Here is a 20,253-nt window from a genome sequence, read left to right on the forward strand (position 1 = left end):
TGTCCTTGGATCAGTTCCCTCTTGTTTTCCTTCTGATCCAAGAGGGCCCGGGTCGCCGGACTAGCCAGTGTCTCCCTCCCCAACACGCCCCTCGCTGGCCTGCCTCTTGCCACTCCCTCTCTCTCCCCGGCTCAATAAAGTTAGCGAGTTCAAAAAGGGAAGCCCTTGTAAGGGCCCTGCCTCCCTCCCAGCCTGCCTCAGTCCCTCCCTCGCCGCTAGCCCGGCCCTGGGATCCCTCCTTCCTGCGCTCCAGGCCCAGCCCATTGGCGTCGCCGTCGCAGGAGAAGGGGCGGAGAAGCAGCCAGCCTGGGCCGGCTCGTGCCTCGGTGAGTGAAGACGTGTGTGGGTTGGGTGCTGGGCCCCCTACTCTTTCCTCGGCCCCTCAGATGCCCCCTCTCCTCTCCTTCCCTTCATCCCGTATGGCCCCTGCTCCTGGGGGAAGGACGCCTAGCCCGCACCCCTGTCCAAGGTGCCAGAACCTCCGAGCCTCTGGCCCCGGGGTAATGGGAGAGCCCTGGGGGCTCTGGCGCCTGACCAGGGGCAGCTGTGGAGTGCCGGCTGGGAAAAGGAGCCGGACGTGTGTGAGCTCAGTGCGGGAGGGAAAGGGGAGTCTTTTGCGGGGCTCCCCTCCGCGGTAGAACACGACTGGCCATGGGGGGAGTAACCGGAAGCCCTGAGGGGAGCGCAGAACGACCCCCATGCCCATATACTTTAGAGGTGTTTGAGGGACTCACAGGGTCCGTCCCGGGACTAAACTCAGTGTAGTGTTTGTCCAGAGACACTCCGGGGCAGCCCTTTTCAGAGGCGGGGAACTCTGACTTGGGAGCCTGAGGCCCTGTCCCACTTCGCAAAGTACCTTTGCCCTATTACTTGAGCTCTGTGACCTTGGGCTAATCAGGTGACCTCTCTGAGGTTCAGCTTTTCCCCCTCTGTAAAATGGGGACCAGCCTAGATGCTCTCTTAAGACCTTTGGGACTTGGAAAATACTGTGATAATTAGTTGAGCTTCAGCTTTGCCTACTGCGTAAAATGGGGTCCGGGCTAGATGCTCTCTAAGACATTGGGGACTTCCAAAATAAACTCATAATCCACTGGACACTATCAGCACCAGCAACTCCCTCTCGAGAGAGGCTCAACGAGTGATTCCCAACCACATAAGCCCTGGGGTTCTTCCTGTGATAGCCAAGAAAAGATGCAGAAGGTTGGGGTCCACGCCTGAACCTCCTTCTTGAGCCTCAGTTTCCTCATTTGTAGATCCACCTCTGAGGTCATTTCTCCCTTTCAGATTTTGTGTTTAGTGCTGCAGCAACGGAACACTCGGCAAGTTACTTCTGGGTCCGTTTCCTTACCTGTAAAGTGAGGTAGTTGACCTACATCACCCTTTGGGACCTCTTTAGCTCTAATCCTGGATTCTAAGAAATTATCCCACAGGCTTCCCAGTCAAAAGATCCGAATTCAAATTCTAGTTTGCTTTTCCCTTAGCTTCAATTTCCTTTATGGGTCAAAATCTGGTCTCTCTCTATGGTCTGTTCCATTCAAAAATTAAAAACAAATCAAACAGCTCCTATGTCTGGGATGGTGGTTTTGAAATCCTGGGTTCCAGTCCTGGTTCTGAAACTCCCTTACTCTTTTACCTACTTTTTGAGAAAGAAGATATACCTGGGTGTGTAGGTGGTGTTGGCTAAACTTAGGCTCACCTTTCCTGACCATCCTTAATAAGGAAGCGGAGAGCAAAATCCAGACTTCCTGAGAATCCTACCAGGAAGGGACACTGAGCTGATCTAGGAGCTGTACATGGCTGAGGAAGTTCAGGTACCATCTTTCCTATGATTGCTCCCTCTCCCAACAAACAGCTTTTGATGTTTGTGTGTGGTTTGTATTTGGGCAGGTGTGGATGTGTGGTAGTGGAGTGAGATTGCTTACCAGGAGCCCCCTACACCAAAGAAACCATAGATTCGATTTTTTTTTTAATTGCATTTAATTTTTAAAAATGTATTTATTCATCCACATATCTGTGTATATAGACACATGCATACACACATGTCCTTCAGAATAGGGGCTACCACAGGTCGGTTGCTTTTGATTTTCATTTACTTTTTTCTATTTCCTGTAACTAACATAGAATGGACTCTGCTCATACAATCTTGAGTTTGAATACTGTCTTAAATACTCAGTTCTGTGTAATTCCCAGCAAATACCTTTATCTCAGAAGTTTCTTCACTTGTAAAATGGAGATAATAGTGTTTACCTCATGGTTGTTGTGAGGGTCTAAGATAGTATATGTAAAACACCGTGGTTTTTGTTATTATTATTATTATTATTATTCTGGTCACTAGTCATTAGGGAAATGACTCAGCCTGAGGTCACACAAGGAATGAATAAACTTGGAATTTGAATGGCAGTCATAGGAGGGTTTGAAGGAACCTCTAGGGTTATCGGGTTCAACTATCATTTTACAAAAGTGGGGGGGAGGCATTTGAGGTTCATACTGTTCAAGTGACATAGCCTAAATCATACAGATATTAAAAAGGTAGAATATGAACTCAGATCCCCTGACTCCAAAGTCAGCTAGTGCTCTTTATCTCTTCCTCCAGATGTTCCCCCTCAACCCCCCTCCTCCCCCAATTTAATAAAGATGTGATTTCTTTGATATAGAGAATTCTAAGGAAACCTCCTCTCTCATAATTCAAATCCACTCACTTTACACCTTTTGTTTGCCTCAGTTTCCTCATCTGTAAAATGGGGATAATAGTGGTGGTACCTTTTTCCCAGGGCTTTGTGAAAATGAAATGAAATCATAAAGTGTTCTCAGCACTAGTAATCACTATATAAAAGCTAGCTGTTACTGTTATTGTTCATTATGATTGTCTTTATCTCTCAATATCTTGTAGTCTTAGAAAGACACCTGGGAATATGAAGAAAGTGACTTGTCCAGCATCACCCCAGTATTAGCCAGGTTTTCCTGGTTCTTACTGTCTACCCACTACACCATTTTACTTCTTAGTAGACTTTCAATGGATTCTTGGGGTATCTGACCGAATTGTGTCGAGGGTCATTAGAACTTAAAATATCAGCACTGGGAGCACTGTCAGTGAGGGCAAGAACATCAGAACAGAAGGTGTCGGAATTAGAAATGTAGACGCAACATTGTCTGAGGGGGTCTTGGAAGTCATTGATCATTTAGATCCTCTCGATTTATAAAAACAGCCCTAGAGAGAAAGGATTTGCCTACAGTCCCCCAAGTGGATGATGGGAGGTGGTGACAGAGAAAGGACTGGATGTTTTAGGGTACATGGTTGCCATTCAGAAGGACATTGGCAAGGCTGCTTCGCTCATGTGTACAGTCTAGACTGCAATGGCCAGTCTAGTCGTGTCTCCGATAAGAAATGGCTGCACAGCATTTGATAAGTTATTACTTGTGGAAATGTGCCAAGGAATTGCTAGGGAGTGGATGTGTCTAGTCTAGGCCCCAATGTCTGGGAGATCACACCCACTCTCCGTATAGAGCCAGTGTGATCCATGGAATTCTTTCTACCCCAAACAGGAATTCTGGGAGTGGATGTGTCTAGTCTCGGGAACCCCAGTGTCCAAGGGATCACACTCTCTTGCCATTATGACACACTGGGAGGGAAAGATTCTGGGCCTGCCTACCCACGATATAGAACTAATATGGTCCATGGAATCCTGCTTTCGAACCCAAACAGCTTGCCCGCTAGGGTGTAGCGCAGGGAAAGGAAGGTTGATTTTGGAATCAGGATCTGAGTTCAGATTACCTTTCTCGGGTAAGTTACTTTGCCTCTCTGAGTGAGCCTCAGTTTCCCTCACTCGAGACATGAAAACTTTGCACTCGGTGACCCTTTGGGCTCCAGAGCTGCGATCTGCCCCAGTTAACATACGTGACTTGATACCCTTATCTCCAGACAATTGCCTAGACCAATGGCGTGGGACTGGGTGACTTTGCTAAATGAGTATTCTGTGTTCATTGAAGCCAGTTGTTTGCTTGTAGTGTTTTTACTGGACTCTGACCGCTCCTCCCGCCTTTCCCCCTCCCTTCTTCTCTCCTCCCTTCTTCCCTCCTCTCCCTTTGTTCTGCTCTCCCTGGCTCTTGAAATCTCATTACAAATTGATTCCTTTGTATTTTATCCACCTTCCAGCTCCTAGTGATTGATTCCTCTCTCTTTACCTAGTCTGGAAGGTCCCAGGAGGCCTCTAGTCAGACAGAAGCTGGCCAGAAGCCAAGCATCATGGCGGCAGGATCCCTCTTCAGAGCTCTGGTATCAGCCAACTGGGTGGCTAAGTCCTTGAAGGCGTCCCAGCCCCTGAGGCTTCTAGATGCCTCGTGGTACCTGCCCAAGATGAACCGAGACCCCCGGCAGGAGTTTGAGCAGGCTCACATCCCCGGAGCAGCCTTCTTTGACATTGACTTCTGCAGTGACCGGACCTCCCCCTATGACCACATGCTGCCCAGCCCCGCAGACTTTGCCGAGTATGTTGGCAAGCTGGGGGTGGGGAACGGCACCCACGTGGTGGTGTACGACGCCAGCGATCAGGGCCTCTTCTCCGCCCCCCGAGTATGGTGGATGTTCAGGGCCTTTGGGCACGATACCGTCTCACTGCTGGATGGAGGGTTAAGGAACTGGAAGCGAGAGGGGTATCCCCTGAGCTCTGGCAAGGCCCGCCCGATTCAAGCAGAGTTCCACGCCACCCTCAACCCTTTGTTTGTGAAGACCTACGAAGACATGAAAGATAACATTGAATCGCGCCAGTTCCAGGTCATAGATGCTCGCGTTGAAGGGCGATTCAAGGGTGTGGAGCCAGAGCCCCGAGAAGGTAATAGAACCAAGGCACTAGTTATAATATAACTATGGGGCTGGGGGTGTGTGGGGGGGTATAAAGTCCCAACTTGAGGATCCCAGTCACAGGATGTGAAATCAAATCTCAGCTCTCCTTCCTGCCTGGGTAATCATAACCAAACTCTCTTCTCCAATCTGCTCTTCAGTATTCTCTTGTAAAATGGGGGTGGAAGGGAGCGGGATTGGGCCAGGTTCCTAAGTTTAAAATTGTAAAGGCCCTCATACTCCACTGGTCCAACTTGCCCAAGATCACACAGAAGCAGTAAAAAGGAAACACTGGGATTTGAATCCAGCTGCTCGAACTCCAAGTTTTATTACTCTTTTCACAATATTACATGGTATCTTAGAGGATTTCCAAAATTCCCTTTTCCCCTCCAAATCCCAGTCAAAATCAGCTGTAGATTCATGGTTCTGAAGCTGAAAGGGCTTTCAAATCTAGCCCTGTCATTTTACAGGTAAGAAAATTTGTTCCAAAGAGGGAAAATGGCATGGGATCATTTATTTGAAACTGGAAAGGGACCTTGAAAGACCGCCTACAATTTTTTAAATTATTGCTGAGTCCAAGTGCTTCTGAAAAGTCCCATTTGCCTTCAAGTGTTGTTCCAGTTGGGCTCCACCCAGATCTCCCCTTCCCATAATACATCCTTTTATCATTCCTCCATCTCCACAAATAAGATGTCATAAAGTGAGTTGCAAGCCTAAAATTTTTAGCTGAAGTGGTGGAATGTTCTTGCCTTGGGCCAGGATTGCTGTATGTAATGGGAGGCTTGTTTGCTCTGAACTAGGGGAGTGGGTGAAAACAGTAGGAGGGAGCCACTGGCTCACTGTGGATTTTCCTGCTTTGTGGTCTCCACCCCTTGCTAGAACATATAATTGCCCTACTGGGGCCAGGGTGCTGGGAAATGCTCTGAGGAACATGGGAGACAGAATGAGGGAAACAGCTTCAGTGTGAGAGAAGGACAAAAGCAACAGTGCTAATAATGAGAATAACCCCCATTTTTATAACTTTATATCCATTAGCTCCTAACAACCCTATGGAGGAGGAGCTATTATCCTCATTTTGCAGATAGGGAAACTCAAGCTTGGAGAGATGATAAGATTTGGCCAAAGTCTCAAGTTGTAAGTTGCTGAGTCGTGTCTGACTCTGTGTGACCTCATTTGGGGTTTTCTTGGCAGATAAGCTGGAGTGATTTGCCGGGTCTTTCTCCAGTTCTTTTTACAAATAAGGAAATTGAGGCAGGCAGGGTTAAGTGACTCTCCTAAGGTCACATAGAGTGTCAGAAGCCATATTTGAACTCAGAAAAATGAGTCTTCCTGCCTCCAAACCTGATGCTCTATGCACTATGGCACCCCTTAGCTGCCCAGGTTTAAAGAACTAGAATTTGAACTCAGACCCTAGAAGAAGCAAAGTTATTTCTAGTATTCTTGGTTTTACCTGCCTTAAGTCACTCAGAGCTATGATTTTCTTATTTGTAAAATGGGTATGGAAAAATAGCTGAACATTGATTGATCCTAATCTGGACCGGCAGCAAAGAATCTGGGATGCGACGATGTAAAGGAAATAACTTCTGCCCTCAAGAAGCTTATATTCTGAAAGGATTTGTCATCACTTAGAAGGCAATGATGGCCAAGAAAGGGAGCTTGGGTCCAAAGAGTTTCTGGAATTGGGGGGTGGAGTTGTCCCCATGCCCTCTGTATCTTGATAACCCCAAATATAAGTTGTTGGGGTTTTTTAATGGCTGGATTGATCCTGAGGGGAGACAGACTTTCTGGCCCATAATTAAAAAGTTTTTTGGATTGTTCCAGTTTACCACTAGCAGACCCTTCCAGAGTCACTCATCTACGTGCATCTATGTGCCATAATACTATGTGAGCCCTTTTACAAATATTATCTTATTTGATCCTCCCAATAATCCCAAGAGGGATAAGGATAGCAATTAAAATATTTGTCTTGTTGACCTGAGTTTCAAATGAATTAAATAAACATAAAGAGCAACGGAAACTCTAAAGTCCTATGTCTATTAGCTATTATTTATTGTCAATTACTATAATTTATAACATTAATCATTATAACCATTTCTCTGAGCCAGGTACTTGGGACTTGGGTACTAGGGACATAGGGAAGGGTCACAGTTGTTTCCTGAGGCACTACTAAATACTGATTCGGCCTCGCTACAATCCTGTGGTGTGGGTAATTGGCAAACTTCATCCTCAGTTTGGGGGAATTGGGGAAATAATCAGAAAAGGAATGGACAGCTAGGAAGGCGTGGTTCTAGATTCCTGGCACTTATTGCCCCATTCATTACCTGGCTACTTTTCCATTCAATGAACAGACCGTGGGGCTGTATCTCCTTAGCCCTCGGGCCCTCTCTGAGCTTTTAAAGCAAATGGATGTTTAAATGGTTGCTGGCCCTGAATGTTGGAATTGAGGTTGCTGCTTCATCATTAGTTGATTTGGGGGACCGCTAAGATTCTTCCAACTCTGATTCTTTGGGCTATTATATACGTATCCCATCATCTCTTATTAGTCCTTCAATCTTAGATGAGAATAGCTTCCCCCTAAGCAACTCCTCCTGAGTCCTCTTACCTCTGCAGGCTTGTGATCTGATCTCTTGTGTAGGGAAATGGACTTTCAATGAGTACTGAACTTAGATCTGACATCTAAGACCTATTGGAGTTTAATAAATTCCCTTCTCTTGTCTAGATGTTTACTTATCATTGTAAACTATCAAAGGGGATGCAAGTAGAAGAAATAGGACTTTAGGTCTCTTCCTACCTTAATGTTCTCATCTTGACCACTTAGCCAGTTTGCTCCTTTACCAGGTTGTGTTCATTTTTTATTTTGTTAAATATTTTCTAATTAAATATTTTTATTCTTAAACATTTTTTAACAATGTATTGTTATTATTTTGCTGAGGCAGTTGGGGTTAAGTGACTTGCCCAGAGCCACGTCGCTAGGAAGTGGTGTTAAGTATCTGAGATGACATTTGAATTCAGGGTCTCCTGATTTCAGGGCTGGTGCTCTATCCACTGTACCATCTAGTCGTTCCTTTTTTAACAATATTTTAAAAATTAAGTTCCAAATTTTCTCCTTCCTGCCTCATTCCCATCCTTGAGAAGGCAAGCAATTTAATTTTGTTTATACATGTAAGATCATGCAAAACACTCCCATTTTACCCATGTTGTGAAAGAAAGCACAAGCAAAATAAAACAATAAGGATAAAGCATTAAAAAACAAAAAAACCTTTCAATCTCCATTCAGAGTTCTCCTGAAGTGTGTAGCATTTTTTTTTATCATAAGTCTTTTGGGGTTGTCTTTGGTCTTGATCAGAGTAGCTAAATCATTCACAGTTGTTCATTGTTACACTGTTGCTGTTACTGTGTACAATGTTCTCCTTGTTTTGCATCTTTCACTTTACATCAGTTCATATTGAGTCTTCTCAGATTTCTGAGAACATCCTGCTTGTTATTTCTTAAAGCAAAATGCTATGCTACAACTTGTTCAGCCATTCCCCGATTTATCCATGCCCTTTTTTCTTCACAATCTCCCCTCAGATTTTATTTTAGGATCCAGAACTAGAGTTAGAAGGTAATTTACTAAGTTCTTTCTTTTCCATAGGACAGGCAATGTGGTACAATGGAAAGATTGCTCTTGCTGGCTCTTAAGTCAGAGGACCTGAATTCAAAACCTGCTTCCTGTCAATTATTATCTCTGTGACTCTAGGAAAGCCACTTAGCTTCTCACATCCACAAAAGAAGGGGTGGAATAAAGAATCTCTTGATCCCTTTCCAGTTCTTGATGTATCATCCCTGTGACTTGTTTGTCCATAGGCCAGTTAATCAACTATCCTAGCCTGTTTCTTCATCCAGAAAAGGAACAAATGGGATTAAGTGACCAATGAAGTTCCTTCCAGCTATAGATTTATGACCTTATAATCTTGGCTGCCTCATTTTATAGATTAGGAAACAGGGTTAGGGAGTTGGTCAATCAATCAGTGACCATTTATTAAGTGTCTGCTATATGTCAGACACTGCTAAGCATTGAGGTATACAGTCGGGATTACAACCCAGCTCCTCTGATTTTTTTTTTTTCTTATCCTCCCATCTTCCACTGAAAACCTCTTTTCCTCCTTTAGGCATTGAACCTGGCCACATCCCTGGCTCCTTCAACATCCCCTTCCTTGACTTCCTGACTGAAAAAGGCCTGCAGAAAAACGCTGACGCCATCCAAAGACTGTTCCAGGAGAAGAAGGTGGACCTGTCGAAGCCCCTGGTGGCAACCTGTGGTTCAGGCGTCACCGCCTGCCAAGTAGCCCTGGGTGCTTATCTCTGTGGCAAACCTGATGTGGCCATCTATGACGGAGCCTGGGTGGAGTGGTACATGAGGGCCCGGCCTGAGGATATTGTCTCGGAGGGCAGAGGCAAAACTGTCTGAGTCGGGAGCAAGCAGGGGCCTTCCCTGCTCCCTGGTCACCAGCCTTTACCACCCCAACATGGGGAGTAGCCCAACCCAACAGTTTTCTTAAGTCTTTTTTAAATACAGTGGCCAAATTTCATTTTTTTTTTTTTTTTTATTCTCAAGGTGTGGCCTGCATGGCACACACTCCCTCCTTTCCTCCCTCTGGGAGGCCATTGAAAATATGTTCTGATTCTGAGATAAATGCTATCCGTTAAAAGGGGGAAGGAGTATAGAGGGTACTTTTTGACAAGGGTGAAGGGATCTAATTGGTTGATTGAAGTGGGGAATGGGGGGAAAGGGGGCTCCAAATATGGCCCTCTGAAATTTAGCTTGTTGATCACCACACTACCTCCTCCTATCTTTTTTTGTCAATAAATAAGAAACATTTAATCTTTCTATACAGCCACCCATTTTTTCCTGTTTGAAACTAATCTCTGAAAACCATAGTGGGTGAGGCACTGTGGGTGTGGGCAGAGTGAATCTTCAAGGGCTTCAGGAAAAACCATTCTCCTCAGGGAACTTCATAAATTAAAGGGGTAAGAAAACTACCTTAATGAATGAAATTAAACCCTTACAAGTATTGAACTAAGTACTGACGATAGTCCTAGTGGGCCAGTTTCAACCCATTGTGAGGAGGGGATTTTTCTGAAATAAAAAAAAAATCCATTCTATGAAATTATGAAGATTTTAGGATGGTTCAGAAGACTTGGACTTGAATTCCAGCTGTGAGATCTTACCAATACAATTTTAAAGAAGTGGTGAAGAGGAGAGAATACAAGGGAAGAGTTTTAAGTGGAGAATCAGGGTTTATCCCTCACTTTCAGAGTTAATTCTTCTCAAATCCTGCCTCGGTTTCTTCGTTTGCCAGGCAAAGATAAGAAAACTAGTACTGCTTAACTCGGTCATTCACACATCACCAAAACCAATAGCCCTTTTTTCCCAGATGAGATATTGTGACCTAGAGAGCTTTAGTGACTTTCCTACTAATAAGTGAATGGGATAGGATTCAAAGCCAAGCCTTCCTAGCTACAAGTGACTTTTTTTCATTATAAAAACCATTTGGAAATTCTTTAAAATTGATAGATAGGGATGGGGATGGGTACGAAATTGCTAAGCCCTTTCAAAGGTGGTAGATTCAAAAATGGTCCAAAATCTTTGAAATTATGAGTTCTTGGCTCTAATACTTCTCATTCTTAAGCATTAGGATAATACTCAAGTCTTTGGGCCTTTCTGAGTTAGTCAACTCTTGAAGAAGCAACTTCACTAGGAACCATTTCAAATCACCACCTGCCTTTGGCCAATGGGCTCTCATCTTTCATGAGTCTCCTGACCTTCAAAGGCTGGGCTGAGTACCTTGCTTCCCCCACCCCGCTCTGGGGATTCATAGATTTCCTTATTGTGAGAGATAGGCTGGAATTGGGCCTAATCACCTCTTAGTTCTTGATTATTTTCAGTGTGAGCATTTATATCTTAGAAGTTGGCAATCACTATAAGTCAGGGTTGACTTATTGATTGCCTCAACTTAAATGTTAATATTACAGTCTTAATGGTGCATCCTGCATTTTTTTTTTTCCTCCTCCAGCCTGGTTGTTAAATATTTACTCACATACTCCAATACTGCTTGATAAACTTTGAGATCTCCAGAATGCTGGTTCAGGGAATAAAGTCATCGCCAGATTGGAAGCCCAGTGAATGGAAGGATAATAACAATAGCTGGTATTATATAGTACTTTAAGGTTTGCAAAAAGCTCTACAAATATCTTAAATTTGAGTATCAAAATACTGTTAGTGGGGTTGGTTCTTTGGGTATTGGAGGGGTGTAGGGACATATTTAGAAATGAAGGTGATAGCCAAAAAATCTTCTTGATAGAATTCAATAAAGAAAGCTGCTTCATTTTGGGGGGAGGGTGTTTCTAGTACATGGCACTTTATAAATGCTTGTTGCTTGATTGCTGAAATAAAAGTTTTCTGATGTGCAGGAAATAATTCCCACTTTTCTATATAACCTTTCTAGAGAAGAAACAAGTATTTTCTGTTTTACTGCTGAGGAAACTGAGGTTGGAGGGTGGACCCTGGCCCAGAACTTGAACCTGAGATTTTCCTGACTAATTCCAGAATTCTTCCAATATACTGTATTCTTTTTTATTTGTTCTTAAGTGCCTATGCTGTCCTAGATTGGAGCTGACAGGACCTAAGCCTTGGCGGTATGTTGGCTGGAATGGGGCAGGGAGGTCAGCTTGGAGGAGAGACGAGGGATAAATTCTGCCTCCTTATTTGTGGCATCTCCTACCTCTCCTTCATTTCTTATTTTCTGCCCCTTCTTCCTTTTCTGTTCTAGAAGTACCTGGGGAAAAGATTTTGTGGCTGCTTCTCGGCTATCTTTTCTGCAGTGTGGTTCTTTTGAGAACCACATCCTTTTGAGAATTCATAAACCCCAGGCACTCCACATTCTAGTTACATCTTAGAGAACTTGAACTTCTACAGGACGCTTTGTTGTCTTGTAATGCCAGAGAAACTGAGGCAAGATAGAGATTAGAGAGTATTTGATAATTTATTAAATGGAGAGATTTACTGGGACCAGATGGATCCATGGTTTGGTCCCAGGGCTGAATGAGACGATCGTCTCCCAAGAATCCAGCAAACAGAGTTCTCAATGACTTATGTACACATGGCTCAGACTCAGGGTAGACTGAGGCAGGGGCAGAGTTAGGGGGTCGAAAGCAGGAATTGGACTATGACAGGGTGGGGTGAGCCTCTGGAGAGGGGTGATATAATGGGGGAGGCATCTTTATAAGACGGTATCTGATATTCTGATAGCTTGGGATGGGGAGAGGCATTCTGATATTCCAAAACATAAGATCTTTTATCCTTATCAAATATTCTACAATTATAAACTGAGGCAAAACACTTAGGGAAACTGAGTCAGGACAATAAAAGAGAACTGTGGCATAACATTCTGAGTATTGCCCTCTTCCCCACTGCCAACTCGATATATCACTCCCTTCAATGTATCCTAAAAAAGAAAAACGTTTCCCAAGAATTACATCTGCCTCCAAATGAAATGGAAATTAGTAGTAGAACAATAGTTCGGTCATGTCTGACTCTTCATGACCCCATTTGAGATTTCCCACCTGGGAGCAATTTGCCTTTGCTTCTACAGCTCATTTTACAGATGAGGAAACTGAGGCAAACAGGATGAGGCTAACTTGCCCAGGGTCACATAGCTAGTAAGTCGTCAGATTCCAACTCAGGAAGATGAGCTTTTCCAACTCCAGAGCTGCCAGTCTATCTACTGCACCACATAGCTGCTTCAATTACTGGATAATCTTCAAATTCAGGTTAGGGGGCCAGTGATTGGAAAATAGAAATCTAGAAATAGGAATTATGACTAGGTGGCACAGTGGATAGAATACTGAATCTTGAGAGCTAAATTCACATCTGACCTCAAATAGTTTCTAATTGAGTGAACTTGGGCAAATCTTTTACTCACCGCCTTCGTTTCCTCAACTGTCAAATTCATTTAACAGTAGCACCCGTCTCCTAGGCTTGTTTTAAGGATCAAATCAGTTTATGCTTATAGTGTTTAATTTAATGCCTTGCACATAGTAGGTGATTAATAAATGCTTGTTTCTTCCCCCTATTTCCTCCTCACTGTGTTATCATTTTTAGAAGGAAATCCTGGATAAGAATATAATATAATAAATAAGGAAACACAGGTTGACAACTCTGAAATTTATAATCTTATAATCCTTTGAGGAGTAAAGAGTGCCTTGCCCAGAGTAACATAACGCGTATTCATGAGATCCAAATTTGAACCCAGATTTTCACATCCTAAGACCAGCCCTCAATCTCTAAAGTCATGCTGCTTCTCAGTTGTAGGGACCACCTAAACACGTCCTCAGGTTTTCCCCAACCGTAAGACAATTTTCTCTGCCATCTTCTCAAGTTATCACCTCTTTTTTTTCTTTCCTTTTCCAACCATTCTCCTGAGAAAAGTCCACTTAGACCTTCAGTCTCTGCTTCCTCACTTCCCACTCTCCTTAGCTCCATAATAATATGACCTCTGACCTCATCACTTGACTACACTTTCGCTTTCCAAAGAATTTGACATTCTCTTAGCAGGCAAAGCCAACATGTCCCTTGACATTATCCATCCGCCTTAATTAGCCCTCTTTCTCCTTGACATTTCTGCAGATTCTCGCTTTGTTGCCCACTGGATACTGTCCAGCATGATAGATATAAAACAAAACAAAACAAAAAAATTGGCTCTGAAAGCAGAAAGATGGGGTTCATTTCAAAGCACTTACTTCTCTTAAGCAAATCACTTATCCTCCCTCCGGGAGGTCTCAATTTCTTCACATGTAAATCAAAGGGTTAATCTAACTGTCCTCTGAGATCTCTTTTGGCTCTTCAGCCATCTGGCTTCCCTTTGATCTTTGGCTCCTGGGATACTTGTTCTGTTTTGTTTTTCCTCTTATCAGCTTCACCAGTTTACTCATTCTTTATCCTGACCCTTTAATCATGGATGTTTTCGAAAGTTCTTTCCCATGTATCATATATCAGATCGCTTGCTGTTTAGGGAGAAAGAAGATAAGGGAGGCAGGGAGAAAAAAAAAAGGAACTCAAATCTTACAAAAATGAATGCTGAAAATCGTCTTTATATGTAATTAATTGGAAAAATGAAATACTCAATTGTATTGTAAAATTGTAAAAAAAAAATTAAAAAGAAAAAAAGTAGGAAGGAATGGAGGAAGCTAAACAGGTGGGGAAGTAGGAGAGAATGAAGAAAAAGTAGAAGAGGAACTTGTATAATTCCTGAAAACAAATTATTCATTTGTTTTTCTTGGAGCACCATGGTGACCTTTCAGAGTTCAAAAGATTTCTTATTATAAATAAACTGATATTGGGGGGCGGGAGAAGCAAAGAATGTTCTTTCCTGGTTGCTCTGCATTCTCCCTGTCTCTCTCATTGTCCCTGTCTCTATCTCATTCTTTCTTTTCTCTCCTCTTTCCTAATCTAATTTATCACCTCTGCCTATGAGCTCAGAGATAAATGGATAATACAATATAATATGGTTTGGTATGTATGGTATTATATAAGTATATATATTTTCAGGTTCTTGTATTAAAGAAACTCATGATTTCAAATGGAGTCTCCTAATTGAATGTGGGGAGCATGAAATTATGATTCATTATCAGTAAATGTTTATTCATATTTACATACCTGGGGTGATATAAAAATTTCTCTTGTGAAAAGGCATCGTGAGTGAAAATGGTTTAAGAAACTTTGGTATATATATATATAGTTTATATAACTATATATAATATTTATAGTTATATGCTATGATTTCTAATATGAACATATTAAAAATAAAAAGTGGAAGGGGTAATGGCCAAGGAAATCAGGAAATGCTTCCTGTAGAAAGTAATATTTGAATTAAATCTTAGAGGAAATATGGGATTCTAAGAGAGTGAGGTGAAGGAGGAACTAGTCTCTGCTATGAGACATTTCATGTGCAAAGTTCCAAAGGGAAGAGATATTTAGTTTTGGGGGAAGGAATGGCCTAAAAGTCAGTTTGGCTACCATAGAATGTAAGAAGGGAACAAATGCAGAGTAAGGTTTCCAAGATAAGCTGGGTCTAAGCTGTCAAGGGCTCAAAATATGAACAGAATTATTGGTGTTGAGAATAATTACCCGCCAATATCTGAAATCCTTGGGGTGGGTGAATGAACAAAGCTCTAGTAGGGCCCTCCCTATGAGCCATTTGAAAGACTAATCTGGGTAAGGTGCTTCCTGGTTGATCTGAGACTCCACAGGGACTTGGATCTGATAAAACTGCAGCCAGGGAGGTAAGAAAGGAGTCCAAATTGGAGATAACATTAGTTAGATGGGGGAGCTTTTTCCATGACTTGGTAGATAGCTGGGTACTGGAAGATAAAGGTTTCCTCCATCCTGTTCCTCATCTAGTACTCATAGAAACATGGACATCTTTGAAAGGGACCCTTTTCAACATCCTCACGCTCCTTGGTTTGGTTTCCTGGGCCCAGTGGCCATGTTCTAAATGGTAACATATTTCAATTCACTCTAATAATTATTTATAAAGTATCTACCACTAGTGTGTGTGTGCAGTGCTACACTAGGCTTTGAGGAGAGAAAGAAACCCTAGAGTTGACATTTTATTAGAATAGAAAAATCCCTATATGCCAATTGCTATTTTCTTTCCAACTTACAGCCTCAGTGTTGCCTAGACCAGGATTCATTAAAACTTTTTTCCACTTGCTATGGCAAAAAAAAAAAATTAAATTTGTTTATTTATAATATGCCTTGTTTTATGAATCAATGAGAAAAATCGGAGTGAAAGGGAAAAGCTATGAAAGAGAGGGAAAAAACCCTGGAAAAAAAGAAGTGAACATAGCATGTGTGACTGCAAAAAATTTTTATGTAGTCTTAAGTATATAGGTATAGAAAATAGGTAGAAAAATCAAACATTTACTGATAATAAATCACAATTCTACAAACCCCACCTGGGCTCATTACCCATAGTTTATTTTATTTTATTTTTTGAAAGGAATAAATTATGTTTGCAAAACATACCAAATACACAGTAACCTTAGAGGGGAAGGCTCCAGCTATTCCTCTGACTTCAATTAATAACAATAATTTTGATGGGGTTGGGGTAGCAATTCCTAGATTGAAATACTAGGCGTAAGGCTCAAAGTCAGTGTTCTCTTACTTGCTGAGGATGCAAAGGCAAAATAAAAACCAATTAATTCACCAACCAGTGTCTGTCCTCAAGGAGCTTACATTCTACTAGCTAGCAGTCAATATCACTTTCAAATAGATATATGTAGTACTTTGAAAAGGGAAAAAGCATGGAGAACATTCTGGGGGTGGTGAGGTATCAGGAAGAGCTTTCAGTGGGATGTGATGCTTGTGATAGGTCTTGAAGGAAGCTAAGTATTCTAAAAAGTGGGGGGAAGAAGGAAACACATTTCAGGCTTGAGTACAATCTTCATAAAGGCAGAGTCAGGAGATTAAAATCCTCTAATTATAGACCAAAATTACTACTTCTTGACAAGTTAGGCTTTCCTAACCAATGAAATAAAACACCACGACAATAGACTCTTTGGATAGCGTTTCATTCATCAATTTACTCTTTGGCATTATTGGTAGGTTAGGGTTCATGCTAGGTGCTGAGGATACCAAAAAAAAAGTCCATTCTTGCCCACAAGGACCTTACATTTTATTGGGTCAACACAAAATAAAAAAAAAATAAAATAAAGGCACCAGACTTATCGTTAAGATGTTTTAGAATTTAGTAGCTGTGTGATTCTAAATAAGCCACTTAATCTTTCCAGGACTCGATTTCCTCATTTGTAACATGAAAAGACTGGACTCAATAGACTATGAATTCCCTTCCAGTTCTAGATCTGTGACCAACAAAGTTTACTGTGAATGGAGAGTGAAACTGAAAAGCCAAAATCAATCAGGAAGCATTTATTGAGTGCCTACTATGTGCCAGGCACCACAAAGTACAAAGAGGGTTGTAAAGACCGAAATGAAACAATTCTTGTATTCAGGAAGTTACATTCTAATAGGGGAGACATGTATTTAATATGTGTGTGTGTGTGTGTATGCATGAGTGTATTTGTGTGCATAATACACAAATACCAAATTGATACAAAGTATTATTTGAGGAGAGCTAAAGTTCTGGAGGGATGAGAACAGGTTTCAAACAGGAGATAACATTTGTGCCAGGTCTTTTATTTTGTTTTTTATTATAGCTTTTTATATATAAAACATATTCATGGGTAATTTTTCAACACTGACCCTTGCAAAAACTTGTGTTCCAATTTTTCCCCTCCTCCCCAACCCCTCCCTTATATGGCAGGTAGTCCAATACATGTTAAATATGTTGAAGTACATGTTAAATACAATATATGTACACATATTTACACGGTTATCTTGCTGCACAACAAAGATTAGATTTAGAAAGAAGGTAAAAATAACCTGGAGGAAAAACAACAAAAATGCAAGTAAAAGATAACAGAGTGGAAATGCTATGTTGTGTTCCATACTCATTTCCCAGAGTTCTTTCTCTGGGTGTAGCTGGCTCTCTTCATTACTGATCAGTTGGAACTGATTTGGATCCTCTCATTGTTGAAGAGGGCCACGTCCATCAGAATTAATCATCATGTAGTCTTGTTGTTGAAGTGTATAATGAAATCCTGATTCTGCTCATTTCACTTAGCATCGGTTCATGTGTATTTGTGCCAGGTCTTGAAGGAAACTTTGCCTTCTAAAAGGCAGAGTCAGGAAAAAAGGCATTTGAGGCATAAGGGAAAGCCAGGGCAGCAGCATAGAGGGGAAAAGACATGCCATGAGTGAATAACAAAACCAATTTGACTTTACCATAAAGAGTATGAAGGGTAGTGATTTGTGGAAGAATGGTGAGTTGCATAGGTTGTATAGGGCTTTAAAGAGGGATTTAGATTTGATTCTACAGTTAATAGGGAACAGAGATTAATGAATAAGAGAGTGATATTGCTAGATTCAGTTTTCAAGAAAATGATATCTAAATGTTATCTAACTCCTTTTTTTTTCTTTTTCTATCTTTACCCATGCATATATCTTGTAAATAAAGTTATCTAACTCTTAATGAAGATCTTCCATTAACAGGAAGCTCACTAACAACAGAGAAATTCGATTCCACTTTTAGACAAACTTTTAGGAAATCTATTATAGCAACACTAAATTAATTCCCTTCTCCTCCTCATTCCCCTCCACCTCCTTCAACTCCCTTCTATCACTCCAGCCTGATCATCACCTCTTTTATATAGCCATGTATCATTGCTTGAAAACAGCCATCCTGTTACTCCCTTACCCCAACCCTCAATTGTTGGGATCTTTTCTTCTCCAGTGCAGATGTGCCCATTTCCTTGGTTTGTAGCTGGTTTCCTCTAGGTGACCTCCAGCTTGCTTCCTTTCTGAGACTAGAACTGAACAAAATATGAGCACATAAGAGCTGACCACAAATTAGCATAGTGAGAATATTATCTTTTTCCGTCTGGACACAGTGATTCTGTTTAAATAGCTGAAAACCCCATTCTTTAGGAGTTTCTGTCTGCCTTCTCAAGCTGTTGATTCATGCTGAAGCGATGATCCACCCAAACTCTGCATCCGAACCTCAGGCCTTGGTCATGTGTAAACTGTATTTCAACTATTTGTATGCTGAGGGCTTTGGATAAATGGCTAATCAAAGGTCAGATCACTAAAAATGACCCGACTGAGATTTAAATGCGTATCTTCCTAGTGTAAGATATGCATTGAGTGCAGTGTGGAGTGCAGAAATCAGAAAGCCAAAGTCCAGAATTTTAGCTGCTGCCCTATCCCTAATCTTTAACAATCCTCTTTCTGTCTCCCTCTTTTAGTTATCTCTGTCTTTCTATTTCTCTCTGCCTTTCAGTGTCTATCTCTGTATCTCTCTGTCTGTTTCTGTCTCCATATCTGTCTATTTCTCTCTCTGTCTCTGTCTCTTTCTTTCCTCACTGGAACAAAAGGACCTTTTTATGTATATCTTATCAGAAACAAATCCCATTAAAAGGGTTTTTCCCAAGTATATCTGATTAGAGATTGTCCAAAATATGAAAAATCTCATTTGAAGTCATCTGATCTCTGTCTCTGTCTCTCTCTGTCTGTCTTTCTTTCCCCACTGGAACAAAAGGACCTTTTCCATGTATCATGAAACATGTATCAGAAACAAATCATATTAAGGATTTTCCCCAAATATACGTAATCGGAGATTGTCCAAAATATGCAAAATCTCATTCGAAATGATCCATTTTCTCTCTGTCTGTCTGTCTGTCTCTTTCTCCACTAAAACAAAAGGATCTTTTCCATGTATCACGAAACATGTATCAGAAACAAATCACATTAAAGGATTTTCCCCAAATATACCTGATCTGAGATTTGTCAAAAAATATGCAAAATCTCGCTTGAAATCATCCAATTCTCCTGCTCTGCCCAGTTCTTCAGGTTTTTTTCCTTATTCTCCCTCCTGTATACAAATACCCACCTTATTCTTCCAGGGGCTACTGCCTCCCTTAAAGAGAACAGTTCACTGGTGTGTGACACTCTTCCCCCAAGTAAATAAATGGCCTTGCTTGGTTGAAGACTAATCCTGAATTCTTTCAGAGTCTACATTCAGAGTCTCCAGTACCCACTTCCAATAGAGATCTCGGGTAATGTATCCAAAGAGCCTAAAACCCAGAGATCCTACACTTTCCATTTGGCATTATCACTCAGGGATGTGTGGGAATGGGCTATGGCACCTAGAGCTGAACAATCAATACCCCTTCTCTATATAGTCAAATAGGTAGAACATTGATATGAAATGTGAAAAACCTAAATTCTTTTCCCAGGAGTACTAAAGTCAGGGAATGGTTTTTTCCCTTCAGTATAAATAAGGCTTCCCATTGTGACCTGTCGCTAACCTCTCTTGATCTTACTGTCTGGTTTTTTTTTTTTAAAAAAAAAAAAAAAGGAAGGAAGATGGGAAAGAGGTTGGATTTAGTTAGAGGCTCTGTCTTTGAATTTTGACTCTGCTATTTATCTCTCCTTGGGCCCAAGTTTCCTCAACTACAGAATGAAGGGTTTAAGCCCGATAGACTCCGAGGTCCTTCCTTTTGTTCCGAGGACAAGATACTCATATATTCATTCTTAAAATGGAATCTTATCACTTATCACCAAAGTCCAGGATAAGTCCATGTTGTTAGTTTTCTCCTAAGCTTTTCATGAAAACAAAAATCCCGTCATTAGTCTTTACTTTTTTTTTTTTTTCCCCAGTTCTTACTTTTTTACAAGGAGGAATTTTAAAGATCACTTCTTTGGTTTCCTTTGGTCCCTGGTCATCATTGCCCAATCTGGATATCTTTAGTGCTGG

General features: G+C 41.5%; 1 protein-coding gene across 2 annotated transcripts; it reads left to right on the forward strand.

The window, feature by feature from the left end:
* The first annotated feature begins 18 nt into the window (after positions 1-18).
* On the forward strand, positions 19-9,709 carry MPST (mercaptopyruvate sulfurtransferase). 2 transcript variants are annotated; one of them, XM_051961749.1, is made up of 3 exons: positions 19-326; positions 4,187-4,829; positions 8,989-9,709. In XM_051961749.1, exons 2-3 carry the CDS (start codon positions 4,244-4,246, stop codon positions 9,285-9,287), a joined length of 885 nt encoding a protein of 294 aa, XP_051817709.1. In that variant the 5' UTR covers positions 19-326; positions 4,187-4,243; the 3' UTR covers positions 9,288-9,709. The 2 variants fall into 2 exon arrangements, with proteins under 2 accessions (XP_051817709.1, XP_051817708.1); XM_051961748.1 differs by lacking the exon at positions 19-326 and adding an exon at positions 1,646-1,811.
* The last annotated feature ends 10,544 nt before the right edge of the window (positions 9,710-20,253 follow it).

Source organism: Antechinus flavipes, chromosome 5 (genome assembly GCF_016432865.1).
Source record: "Antechinus flavipes isolate AdamAnt ecotype Samford, QLD, Australia chromosome 5, AdamAnt_v2, whole genome shotgun sequence".
Taxonomy (NCBI): Eukaryota; Metazoa; Chordata; class Mammalia; order Dasyuromorphia; family Dasyuridae; genus Antechinus; species Antechinus flavipes.

Bases quoted from the DNA above. Each gene is read 5' to 3' on its own strand.
- MPST (XM_051961748.1), top strand. The intron at 4,830-8,988 runs GTAATAGAACCA...TTCCTCCTTTAG, and splicing joins GGAGCCAGAGCCCCGAGAAG to GCATTGAACCTGGCCACATC.